The 13,804-nt window shown below is 52.6% G+C and overlaps 1 protein-coding gene across 4 annotated transcripts in view; it reads left to right on the top strand.

The window, feature by feature from the left end:
* The window catches only part of Celf4 (CUGBP, Elav-like family member 4), a 291,336-nt gene that overhangs the window by 61,783 nt on the left and 215,749 nt on the right, over positions 1 to 13,804 (top strand). For all 4 annotated transcript variants that reach the window (XM_005372840.1, XM_013510323.1, XM_013510322.1 and 1 more), the window contains exon 2: positions 13,653 to 13,735. In XM_005372840.1, the coding sequence (XP_005372897.1) occupies positions 13,653 to 13,735 (83 nt within the window). The remainder of the gene's footprint in view (positions 1 to 13,652; positions 13,736 to 13,804) is intronic.

Raw genomic sequence — 13,804 nt, 5'->3', positions numbered from 1 at the left:
GAGCAAGGGCTCCTGGGTCCTTTTGAAAGGAACCCAAGTAGCAAGCTGCAGCATCCTGCCAGCGACCTGAGGCTCCATCTGGCCCCACCTGACCTTCAGGCAGAAGAAAAAACAGTAGTAGCAGAATTCAAATCCAGAATCCTGATCCTTGCTTCCCATTTTCTGTTGGGGAATTGTCACAGACTAATCTGCGGCTTAGGTAGGGATTTATAGACAAGGAAACCAGGGTAGCAGAAGTTCAGGGCTTCCACTGAAGGGACCTTCCTGGCCTCTGATCTAAGTTACCACCCCTGATGATGTCTGGTCACAGTTCCTAGCATGGGGGTTTTTCAGGCACATCCTTGCCACTCCCACTTCCACGCCCTACAGCCCTGGATGCTCTGCTCCCACCGGGTCAGGTCTCTCTGCCACAACCCACATTTCTGACACCATGGGGGACTTCTGAGGTCAGCCTCACATCTCAGGGTGCATAAAGCTAGGGGTAGGAGGAGAACACTGTGTTCAGCCTCGGGTGAGGATCCCAGCTTCCTGGGAGTGGAAATTGCAGGATAACAGCCAGCAGTCATGGTCTTTATCCACCCCACCCTTCTTGGCCTCAGCCTCCCCAGCTGGCTTTTCTAGCCATAGGGTAAAATCAGCTCAGCCAAGTCAGAGAAAGGGTCTCAAGAAAATATGCTAGGAAGTCAAGAGGAAGGATAAATGCACAGATGTGGACACCAGGTCAGCTTTTGGAATCAGACCTATCAGAGGGTGGCCCTGCCTAGAACAGCTCACAGACCCTGTCCAGGGTGCCACAAACCCCTGCTCAGTCCACTGCTTCCCATCTCCAAGACCCCATCAAGATCAGTAAGAACAAAGACTAGAACCCTACACATTGCCAAGAACACATGAGAACCTCAGACCTGTGTCTCCTTTGCCCCCAGCCCCATCCACTGCTGCTGTCCACCCTGGAAGAGGGCCTGGCTGGACCTGGCCCACAGTCCTTACCTGAGTCTCTCCCCCACTCCCACCCCACTCCCACCCCACTCCCTTCCTTTTGGCACAAAGCCATGAAGACATATCCCTGTCCACTGACTCACTGCCTGCTGCCTACAGTTCAAGGCCCTGCACGCTGACCATGTCAGCCTCTCCAAGAGCCGTTCTTCTCATACATCCCAGAAGGCCCCGGTGGACTTGACCGCTGGTCCTCTTGCTGACCAGATATACAGTCTCAGGATGATTGCTCAGCCCTGACCTCTGCACACATTCTTTCCCTCATCCGCAAAGAGTGTGTATCTGTCCTACTCACTCCCTCACCCTCACACATTCATTCCTTCACTGATAAATAGATTCCAAGGATTCACTTTGTGCCAGGACTTTAGGAGATGCTGGAGATGCAGACCTATGGACCAGGAATACCAAATCCATTTCACAGAAAAGGAAACTGAGGTTAAGAGAGATTTGTTGACTTGCTGGAGGCCTCCAGCCACATGCAAACTATTGCCCATCCCTCACCCATCTTCTTTCCCCAACCAGGCCCCGTGCCTGGAGAAGGGCAGATGAGGGCCCACAGTAGACCGGCGTTCCTGCCCTCCTGAAGCTCACAAGTTTCTCTGGAGAGCCGATAGGCAGTATGGACAAAGGTATACCATCATTGTTCCCTCCCCAGGGGGATTTTATTCCTCTTGCTCTACTATGGACCGCTGGGATCTCCCTGATCCATGCAGGCTTCCCTTCCCAAGGCCACCAGGATTCTGCCCTGCTCCTGAGTGGGAGATCTGACTCCTCTAACCTCAGGATCATCTGAATCACTCTCATTTTCCTCCCCCACCCTCCCAGCCCACAGCCTCAGGTCTTGACAATTCTTCTCACAAAAGAAACAATCAGACACTGCGTGCCTCTATGGGGAAGCATGAAGCCAGCTCTTTGTCACCCAGGTCCCTGCCAGCTCATTAAGGCCTCCCATCATTAGCATATTAGATACACGAGGTAAACAAAACACTCGCATCTGAGTCTCTCAGTGCAAACCCTCTGTAGCTCTGAGCCCCACGTGTGCTGGCTTGTGCTGTGCAGGAAATACAGAAAGGGTCCCTGTCCCAAGTGAGTGTGTACGTGGGTGGATTATAATCAAGTGACATGTGCAGTTCCTACAAAAGAAAGCAGACAGCCCTGGACAGTACAAAGGCCAAAGCCATTTTTCACACTGGAGGGATTTTAAGTATCACATCACAACTATTACTACAGTGCTACTGCCCTCCCCCATTTATTGCATCCCTGGTGCTCCGCTAGACACCCACAAACCCAGCAGGTGAAAGTCATTATCCTCCTCTTTCCAGGTTTAGGGAAAGGCTGCATAAATAGCCCAGAGACCCATACAACAAGGCAGATGCTATTGTCAGACTTAGATCCCCCTCCTTCCAGGGTCTCAGCCCTGCCCATGCCTCCAGACATTCTGTGGATGGTAAAGATCAAGCCACAAGGACTGAGTAGCATTCCAGAGTTCCCAGCTGGCTGGAGACAGAAACCTCAAGGCCCATGTCACTATTGTCTCAGGATAGGAAAAGATGGTGTATCCTTGAGCAGTCAGGAGGGGAACTGGTGAGCAAGATAGAATGGGGTTCAGTTATGAGACAAAAGTGAAAGAAAAGGAGGAAGGAGAAAAAGGAAATAAAGAAAACAAACCGAAAAGAGAAGGCAAGGTAAAGGAATAAGAGGGTAAGAAGAAGAGAAAGCACATAAGCCAAAGAAATACACTGAGGAAGATACTGGAAGGTTTGATGGGGGTGGTGTTCTTCCAGGCTCTAGCCCTTGAGATCACTCCAGGCCCCAAACTCACCTGTTCTGCCTTTGTACATGCAGATTCCTTTTTCTAGCGCATCCTTCCCTTAAGGCCCTTTGGAGTTGGGAATTCCATCAGGCAACTCTGCACTAAGCTCTCTCCTAAGCAGAGTTGAACAACTTCTTCAGTAAGACCACAGTGTCCACGGTTCAGGACATAGGCCAGTGACAGGCAGCCCTGGCTCAAGTGCTGGTTCTGCTGTGGATGTGGCCACAAGCTTCGGACAAACTTCTAATCTTTTGGTGCCACAGGTACTGGAGTGGGTCTAGCTTTGCCTGTGATCAGGCCAGCTGACCATAAAGCAAAAGTCAGAGCCCCTACCCTGCTGCAAAATATGAGTGACACCTCCACTAGGGCTCTGAGTCTGGAATGAGTGACTTACTGGGCCAGCACCCTCATCACATTTGTTGACTCCATCTTTGCTGCAGCCCTCAGGTTAAATATGACTAAATGTCTGTGATTGAACTTATTGAATTGATGTTGGGTGAAGCCAAAGCCCAACCAGGAAAGTGACTTAAATGGCAAGATCATGGGAGAAGGACACCCTCCCCTGAGAGCCCGGCCGTGGCCTGCCAGGACCGTGTGAGATTGCTTTTCCACTTTTAAAAAGAAAATCACATTTTCCAAACAATGATCCTATAATACGGAATTCTTGGCTATTGGTCTTTTCAGAATAGCCTATCTTGGATGCTGAGGTTGGGATTTCTTGGTTGGTGTGCATAGTATATATTTTTTTAATTTTTGTTTTACTCTTTCTGTATTAGAGTGTGGTTAGGAGGGAGCAAAAGGAGAGAATCAAGACTAATTTGCCTTACCTGGCAGGTCTGGAGTCCCACTGCAATAGAAAGAATCCCTCCTGATTCTGATCAGTTCCATCCAATGGCCCTATGACACTCCCATCCTGGTAGGGGAGGAAGCCAAGAGGTTCAGCCCCATAAGCTGTCATCTAGAGGGGCGATGTTATTCCCACAGACTAGAATAGCAGAAAACTGTTCAATCCAACCATGCACTCCTTTGAGTGTGTCAACCATGGACATGGAAAGGCTCATTCAAAGGAGAAAGAACAAGCAGTAGGAAGCTAGGGAGGATTCTAGTGAGGAGCTTCAAGTTGACTTGGACTTGTAGTGTAGGAGGATCTGTTAGAGGACCCAGGAGCAGAGCAGGCACCCTAGAGTGGGAAGAATATGAGCTATGGCCTAGGGATGACATGGACATACACTGTCAGAGGAACATGATTAGCATTGTGACTAAGAGGGAAGATGTGTCCCACAAAGGAACTTATAAGTCTACCATCTTACTGATGTGATCTAGTCTCCTTTCAAAGGTCATAGCAACCTGTCCTTCTCCTATTCCATCCCCCCAATACACACACACACACACACACACACACTCCTCATAAGGGCAGAAAGCAGTCTCTGTAAACCTGCCCACCAGACTTTCCAGCTTGTGGATAGGGCAATGACTTCAGGAGCAAATGAAACACAGAGTACCCTGACTAAGCGTCTCACCATATGGGGAAGAGGCTACTCCTGGGGTAATGATCCCTCCTCTGCTTAACTAGTACCATCACCATATAAAGCTCCAGTTACAAAAAGTCTACACAAATCAACAAGTATTTGCTGAGCTGCCTCTGTATATTTTTAAGAACTATATCTGACCCAGAAAATGAGAGAGACACTGAAGGTTCAGATGGGGGCCCCCGCGGTTTCCATACACTGAGGAGTTCAGCATGCCAGACAGAGACCACACTGAATACCAAGGTCACCAGTGATGCTCTGCGGCTCCAAACAGACAGGTCAAGAGAGAGAAGAAATCCAGGGCAGGGGTGGAGAGCCAGACAGGGCCCAGAATCTGTCTGAGATGAGAGAACATTCCCTCCTCAAACTGTTTAAGATGCCCCTTGCTTTTATCAGAGGTTCGTCACCTGCTGCCCATCTTACAAGGTTTGGTGATGGTTTTGGTCACACCCAGGAGGCTCCCAGGAGTCTGTGGGTCATTCCCAATGAGCTGAGAAAGTTCAAAGTGGGAAGATAGGAGCTCTCTAGCCAGGTCAATTAAAAAGAAACACAGTCAATTAGAAAGAAACAGTTCAGTTTCTAGGCTCTTGCAAAGATTTTATCCTGGCACTGGCATGAGTAGCAAGTGACTTCAATGCATTTAAAATCCAACCTTGATGGCCAGCTAGTGCCCCCTGTGAGGAGGCTAGGACTTGGTGGCCACTGATATTCAAGAGGGCCCCTATGGAAGAGAAAGATCAGGTATCCCTCAGCTCATACTACCAGGTCCCTCCAGGAAGAGAAGAGGTCATCCTGAGCCCCTTACCCTAAGTGAGGGCTATAGATAGGGGTGGGAAGTGAGGTGCTCCTATTTTGGGATCCCAGTGTCTCCCTGAGGACTGCCTACACTCATACTGTCCTCAGACACTGCCCAAAATCTTTACAGTGAGTGATAGGGATTAAGCCCAAAACCATACATTGGGAGATGTCAGGTGTCTGCCCTACCACCATGGCCATGTCACAAAGCCTCTCCCAGGCTCGGCTTCTGAGCTGTCAAGTGCAGATGATACTCCACACCCATTCTGAAGTATAAGGATGATGAGATCATGAATGTGTCAGCACTTTAGCGAGTAAAACCCTCTGCTCAGGAAACGCACAAAGGGAGGAACCTCAGGCTGTCTTGGATACCTGTGGGAGCTGCTGGCTTACAGGAGGAGAGCAAGAGCAGAAGCAGCTCCGTGGCTGTGGTAATAGAACGTGGCATGTGTGGCCAACTGAGCGGACCTGACTTCTCCTACAGGTCTAGAATCGCGAAAGATGGCACCTGAGCCTCCTGGCCCCATCAGTCCTGGCCAGAGGCTGGAGGAGCTATTTCCTGACAAAAGAGATAGGTCACCAATATGTCATGCCCACTTTTTGTCCTTTTCGATAGTGCCACATAGACGGAGCTGACACCACACATGTAATTCTTGAGCGCTTAGGGTGTAAACAAGGGCAACTGGCAGGAAGAGACATTTGGAAAAGGATAGAGGCTGGACCTTTAACCCTCTGAGGCCTACCGCTCCTTATCCAGAGCCAGTGCAGTCCCTCAGTCTGAACTTATTGCCCTGTTCCCAGCAAGAAGGGAAAAAAGAGGCAGGCCGCATTCCCTGGGAGCTCCCAATCCAGGTCAGGGGCAGCTCCAGCTCTTGCTATCTCTGTCCTGTGCACACTAAGGCCAGGAGTGGCAGAGGGAAAGATGAAACACACTTAGCACCCCCACGTGGCCTGTTTGACCTTCCCACAGCATGCAAGAAACCCACTCATGCTCTGGCATGGATGCTGTTCTTCTTTGGAGTCTCTGAAGAGAGGTGCTCCAGAGGTAGCACTGAGCCTGGAAGTACATGGCTAGGGGTAAGATTTCAGCATGTGCAGAGGCCCTGAAGGGATGCTGAGGGAACCACTCATCCCCCACTTTCCTCACCTTTGCAGCCCATTACCCCCACCCCATCCCACCCTCACCCCTAGGCTGCCTCCTCTGAGGAAGATGAATGCTCCCACCACTGAGGGCCAAGCCATGTACTGACTTCTTAGACCTCACGTCTTTCCTCCCCTACTCCTCCTTCTCTGCAGTCAGCCATTCTCTCCTACCTTTCAGCTCAGTCTCAGCCAGCCGGAAGCAGAATGGAGTTCAGCAATCTCTGCACTCTTGGCTTCCTGTCCCTAGAGAGAGAAGGGGTTCTGGGAGCTAGCAGCTCCTACAGTAGAGTATTTCTACCATGGACAATCACACATAAATGCAAGGTAGACAAAGATGTGTTTTTGAACTGGCATATGAGAAGGACAATAGCCAAGGGCTCTAAGAGATTTTGAAGCTGGTATAGTCAAGGAAGTCTTCTTGGAAAGAGAGCTTAGCCAGCCCTAGGTACACAGATAGCTCCAAAAGAGGGAGGCATGGGGCAGGCTACAGCAGAAGGGTGATGTTCTTAATCTAATAAAGAGGTACAAAAGCAAGAGGAAGTCAGAGTTTGTCCTGTAGGTAAGGAATCTCTGTTCCTGTGCTGTGCAGAGGGTAGAATTACAGGAATTGTTGAGGTACCAGCAGGAAAAAGAAAGATGAGAAGAAAGATGGTCTGGGTAGAAAGCACTAGGGCAACAGATACAGCCAGGAAAGGTCCAAAAGGGATGAAAGAATGATCACACGGAAAAAGGGGAGAGGGAGGCACAGCTCCTGGTTTCTTTCTACTGTCTGTGCCCTTGTCCCCGAGCCCCAGGGCCTATCCTCAAGTTGTTCACGGTTGAGGTGGGGAATCAAGGCTCATTGTTGGGGCAGTCCATGGGCAATGGTCAAGGGCGAGGCCACATGGGAATCCACAGAAAGTGGGACCCCAACAATCAGGTGGGTGGTCAGGGCTGCACCGAGGAGTAGCCCCACAAGGTGGATCTTGACAGAGGCACAGACTTGGGAGAGGCACACAGGCGAGGGAAGACTGTGGAGTGAAGAACAGCTCTGTTGCTGTCTCTGCTTCTCCAAGCAGGCGTTATTCTGCTTCAAAAAGCACCAGGGATCCCTGGCCCACCCTGACCATGAGGGACAGAGATTGGGTAGGGGACAGATGTGGCCTCAGAGCACCAGTAACACTCTCTCCAAGGAAGCTAGAGAATTGCCCCCCTTTCTCTGTCCCTCAAGGTGCCACCCCACTTCGGTTCTCTGTAAAGGGCTGCATCTGTGTGTTAAGTCCTCCAGGGGATTCTCAGGTGCAGCCTGGACGAAAACACAGGAGTGACGCTCTCGGGGTGGAACTTCAGGCACTTTGGTCTGCCTGACTCCCTGGGTCAGTGGGTGGAGATTTGGGATGCAGGGACCTTCCTGGACCCCCTAAGAAGACTACACTGATGAGGTATGCTTTAAAGCACACACCCTGCTTTAAAGGAGACCCTTGGCAAACGTGCTTGCAAGGCCTGGCGACAAGCGTGCAGTCGCACGCTGCCCCGGCCCCTACATCGCACTGCCTCACCCCTACATGGTGAGTGGTTTCCTGCTTCCTCCCCTACCCTCCCCCACCTCTTTCCCACTTCCTCCAGGACAGCTGATTCCAGGGCCTGAAGGGTCTGATGTTTTATTAAAGTCCAGATCTTCCTATTCTAAGGCCACCTTCCTCTGGCTAATTCTGTAATTCAATTAGCAGGAAGCCAAGGCTGGGCTAGGACGGGAGGAGGGAGCACAGCACATCGGGAGCCTTCCCTTCCGTGATGATTACACCCCAGGCTTCAGCCCTGTGCAGAGTTGGGCAGGAAATTGTACTTCCTTCACTTCACAATGACAAGGGCCTTTTATCCCCACACACAGGGCTTTGTAAATTACTGCCATCTCTGTACAATTAATTCTGCTGTGCTGTGTTTCTCCCCCACATGGGAGAGAGCCCCACCCAGCTTCCCAGGCATCAGCAGTGCCCTTACCCCAGGTCTGCAGGCTGCCCCACTGGAAAGGGGTGTCTGCCACCCCTGCCTACATCTTCCTGCCACCACACTGCCTGCCTCTCCCTGGCTTTACTCTCACCAGCCCAGCCAAAGCCATACCTGCATTCTCGCTCCTTCCCTACTCTGCCCTTGTCCTGCTGTCCCCAGTCCATGCCCTAGCGGTGGGCCTCCTTCCCTGAGGGTCTGCTCTGAGACCTGAGCTAGAAGCTCAGCTCTCCACCAGGCCTGGAGAGATGAGAGATGCTGTCTCCACCCTCACAGCACTGAGTCTATTCACAGACACAGGACGTGAGACTGGGAAGCAGAAGGGACAAGTAAATAAGAATGGTAAGCAAGAAAAGGTTATGCAGCTATATAAGGAAGTGCGAGTGCGGGTCACCGCTGTGTTTGGCACACACAGCAGAACAGAGTGTCAGGGGACAGGCAGGTCAGTGTGGGCCGGAGGAGGTGGCATGGGGGTCTGTCTCATGCTGTAGGGAGCCAGAGCCCAGGCAATCAGCTGCTGACAGCAGCACTGTGGTGTGACTTCTCTCTAATTATGTCATCTCTCTGCCCCCCTTCCCAGATGATTTCCAAAGTCGACTCCTGCTCTAACAGGCTGCAGCTCTGTTTATCTCAATCCCATGATTCAGGAGGGGCTGAGCTATGGCACAAAGGATAGGACACCAAGTAATGGGGAGAACCATGCAAGCCAGTGATTCTTCCATTTAGAGCTTGTTGGGTGGAAGGAACCTACTTCAGACCCTGAGCTATACCACTCAGCTCCAGCTCTGGGGAGGTTTGAGATGGGGCACAGCATCCTCTACCAACCAAAATCCCCCTCAGGAAATATTTGCCAGGCTGCAGGTGCCCAGCGATCTTCGTCTGTCTCCTTAAACAGACTGTGGATCCCACATCCTGTCGGGCTCACCCACCCTCTTTTCATTCAACTCTCCTCTTTTAGCACAGACCTTTTTTCTTGAAACTTAATTATGCAAGGGATACATGAATACATTCTAGGTCTAAATGTGTCAAACCAAACAAAAAAGTGAAAGTCATGGGCGACGCCCCACACCATGCCCCTGCCCCCTCTCTTCTGCTCCATGTGACTTCTAGACTTTGTCCTTTGCGTGTAAATACAGACACAAGTACATATGGAAGGAAGGAGTGTGCCTCTGTGGTGTACGCTCAGAGCAGATTATTTTACAGCTCGCTTTTCCCATCTGACGATGTGGCTTTCTGTGTTGGTACATTGCGGATCGTTTAATCTTTTTAACTGCTGTAGAGTATTCACAGTTTTAAAATAAAAACATTCCTGCCCTGAGGGACATTTAGGTGGCTTTCAATTTTTTTGCTATTCCAAATGGCCACAGAGGATGCTTGTTCTCTCTGTAAGAACAAGCACATTTACTTGTTGGATCGGGACTTGGGGGACGTGGCTGGGCCTGAAAGCATGGACAGGTTTCTGGCCACTGGCCCCTCCACAGGAAATGCATTGTCTTCTCATACCTTCTCAGGCCCCCAAGTTCTGGCCCTGTATGAACCCCTCGTACTCTGTCCCTGGAGATTACACCATGACTCCCTGAGAGAATTCCATCTCCCACCTCCACTGTAAATTCCCAAACAGCCTCAGTGGGGACACCTCTGGGGACTCCTCCGTGCATCCTAGGACAGTGAGATTGGCAGATTTAGTGGCTCCCAGACTGAGGCTAACACAACCCACCTTCTTTCTAGCTGCATGGAGCTCACAGTCCTGAGCCCCCTCCTCAACCCTGTGAGGAGCAGCAGTGAGCTACAGGAGGTCAAAGCTGGTTGTTCTGGGCAGGGTTCTACGTGCCCAACCTCATTCCCTAACCTGAGAGCCCAGCAGGTGTCCCATGGCTGAGGCTTGGGCTTCTTTCTTCTCATGGTCACTCAGAGTCCACCTGGCCCCACTGCAGGCCCAACACGACCCAGAACTCACTATGATGACCAACTCCTACAGCCTCCCCCACCAACACTGCCACCCCAGTGCTCTGCCCTCAGCCTTCACACACTGCGTATCCGTATTTGCCTTTCTAAAGAGCCTTAAGTGAGAAAACTAATCTCTGCTGGTGGAATGTGAGACTGCTGCAGAGACGGCTGGAAAAGGATCAGGGTGGGTGTTCCCAGCTGGTCTTTGTGAGAAGGGCAGAAGGGGCTGAAGATCGAGTCCTGGTGCCTCTCTAGCCTGCTTCATAACAGGGAACCATGCCCTCTGTAATTGGTTCACTCTGTAGAAGTTGTTAACATCTGAGGGCTAGGAGACCACCCCACAAGCTTCTGAGAGGAATTACTGCCCCATTTTATAGATGAGGAACCTGGGGCTCAGAGACACAAATCAGCACATGCTCTGGGGCTGCTAGAGGGCTGCCTGGGGAAAGCTATGCACCCGCCTTTTCAGAGAATGATCAAGAACTGCGGGAGGGACAGGAAGTGGCCACTGTCCAGCTGGAGGTCCCTGAGAAAACCTCGGAAGCAAAAGCCCCCCGCAGCAACCCACCTATCAACTCTCACAGGCAACTTCAGACCCTGCTACCACTAGGGAAGTCAGCACATCACACATCCCCAGAGCCATGGTGAGCTCTCAGCAGCCTCTGAGCACCATCTCTGTATCTCCCCATCTATTGTCCTGCTGCCAAATTAGCCAGATGTTCAGCATTCAGTGCTGTCAACCAATAAGCCTGCAGCCCCTTCCACTGTTCTGGTCACCAAGGACCATGCAGGGACAGAACAGAATCAAGTTTCTGACCACATCAGAGCTTCCAGAGATGTTAATCAATGAAGGCATACACACTAACATGCCAGGGAGTGGTGGGTGCCTATTAGAAAGAGAAACACGGTGGGGCAGAGGGCATGTGTGTGCTGGGGTGGGGGTGAGGCTGTGTTACACGAGGCATCAAGAGCGGTGACTCTGAGAGTATCACATTTGATAAGAAAGCTGAAGGAAGTGAAGGAGCAAGACATGCAGGTCGCAGGGGTGGGACAGAGGTCTTTCTAGACAAGAGCCTGAGGTACGTTGTGCCTGGTGGGCCTGAGAACAATGAAGGAAGCCAGGCGATGAGCAAGACGAAGACACTCCAGGCGGAGATAAATGGAAGGGTAGGGATGGCAGAGGGAGGTCACACAGGGTCTGGGGGTCCCTCAAAGATCCCAATATCCAGTGGAGTTCTGAGCTCTCCCAAAAACCATGGTAGAAATTCCTGGAAGCTGAACAAAAGCAACAGATTCCTTTTTTCCCCCCTCTGGAATTCATTTCTTGTTATCCTGGGCTATGGAAACATTATGGTCATTTCTCCCTCCTTTCCCCCCTCCTCTCCTCCGCCTCTCCTCCTCCTCCTCCTTCTCATGCTCCTTCTCCTCTTCCCTCCTCCTCCCTCTCCAAACCTGCCCCTGACCTTGTCCCAAGCTGGCTTGCCTGTGTGCAGCTGAAGCAGTGACTGCCTCTCAGTTGCAGGCAGAAGACAAGGCCAACAAGGGGACAAGGGGACGAGAGGAAAGACGCCCCCGGGAGAGGCAGGCGGCAGCACGAGGGACAACGTCACAGGGGCCTCTGACCGCTATTCATTTCAGTCCCCGTGTCTCCATCAATAACCGTCTGCCAGTGACCAGGAGGGGAAGGAGGGAGGAGGGGCGACGTGGGGCTGGACAGGGGAGGGGTGGATGGAGCAGAGACAGCTCCTTGGCAGTTCCCCCGGGCCCTGGGCAGGAGGGCAGGCATAGCTGGCACTGGGAACTCAGCTTGTGTCTCCCTGCTTCCTTCTTCTATCTCCATGTCCCCTTCACACATATATCCCCTTCCTGCCTCCTCTCTGAAGCTAGGTGGGGAAGGGAGGCAGTACCAGTTTCCACAGAAGAAGAGGAGAGAGGGCTTTGGTTGGGCATCAGCTAGATGGTGGAGGTCTCATGTGCTATGGAGGACCATATTCTCAAAGGCCAGAATATGTCTGATGACAAGGGTTGATGTAGACACCAGTCTGTCACCATCAGGCTGTGGGCCTCAAGAGAGGATAGCCTGGGTCACAGTCCTGGCACAGAGTGGGTACCCAGGAAGTAAATGGCTATGAGAACTATGAGAAGGACCAAATGACTGGTAATTTTTGGTCAAGAAAGGAGTTTGTTTGGAAGTGGACTAAAGACATCAAGGAGGGCTGCCTGGAGTAGGCAGAGCACCATCCAACTGTTGAAAGACGGGTGGAGTGGGGGAAAGTAGAAACGGGGGTGGTAAGCAGACTGTGCACAGGAATGGGGTGAGTGCAGGTTGTAGGGGAGGCCAAGAAGATAGCAGAAATGAAACAGAGGGGCTGGCCTGCCTTCAGGGTGCCTTCTCTCGGGCAACCGGTCTCCAGAGCGCTCAAGGCTGCTTTAGCCAAAGCCGGCCTTCTGACTTTCACCATGACTTCCAGCCTTTCAGGGGAACAGGCTACACAGGCGGGGCAACGGGAGAAACTCTCGGAAAGATGCTCCCATCACCAAACATTGCCTTTGCTTTGTCACAGTGCCCGAAGGGGCAGCATTAAAAAGTCCCCTCGGGAAGCGGATTGCTCTGTCCAGTCCACAGGCCCTGGTGAGGAGCAATGATGTGGCCCCATCAGACTCAATGGTATACACTGGGCTCTGGAGCTCACATACTCAGCCCCCAGTTCACAGAAAGGGAGACTGAAGCTAGGCCCGGGATATGGGGCAGAGCGGCGGGGTCACTGGAGAGTTACAGGCAGGGAGAGGGTAGGCCTCAGTTCCAGGGCTGTGACTGGCTGAGCAGTCCAAGAAGCCCTCTGCCTAGCGGGGGTGTGAAGGCCCTCCCTGCAAATGTGACAACAGGAACTGGGCCAGGAGACACAAGCAGCGCTGTGACAGCCCCGTTCATTTTATTAGGACGGCCTGGCCAGGGGTCGTCCTCATAGGCAAGGCTTTATTTGGAAGGCGGGAGGGAGGGCCCCATCATCTCTGACAGAGCAGCAGCCTGAGTTCACGGGCCAGTGTGACTAGAGGCGCTGGGGGCAAGCTGCCCCTTCTGGGAGGTGTCAGGGTTGCAGTAGAAACAGGTGGAAACAGCGCCCGCAGGGAAGAGGGAAAAGATCAGAGACGCTTGAGGCACCAGGGCTGGGGCCAGAGAGAGACCTGTGGGCAGAGGGGGTGTGGTGGGGGGAGACTGCGGGAGGAACAAAATAGGAAAGCGACGCGAGGGACGAGAGGCAGACACACAGGAGCACGGAGAGGCAGGGAAGCTCCGAGGAGAGGGCACCGGAAAGAGAGAGGTGGGAGGGCGCCGAGGGGCAGCCAGGGGCGGGGGCGCGGCAGGGCGCGTCCCGGGCCAGGACGGGCCGGGCCGGGCCGGGGGCGCCCCACTGACCCTTCTCGGCGCTTGCTTCCCTCCCCAGGCTGCGCTTTCCTCACCTACTGCGAGCGTGAGTCAGCGCTGAAGGCCCAGAGCGCGCTGCACGAGCAGAAGACTCTGCCCGGGGTAAGTCAGAGGCGCCCGCCGGGGCGCGAGCGAGTGGCGCGCCGACAGGGGGCGACTTCGCGAGGCCGG

This window comes from Chinchilla lanigera, unplaced genomic scaffold, assembly GCF_000276665.1.
Source record: "Chinchilla lanigera isolate Chin_1 unplaced genomic scaffold, ChiLan1.0 scaffold00001, whole genome shotgun sequence".
Lineage (NCBI taxonomy): Eukaryota > Metazoa > Chordata > Mammalia > Rodentia > Chinchillidae > Chinchilla > Chinchilla lanigera.
This window is presented reverse-complemented; position numbering and strand designations above follow the sequence as displayed.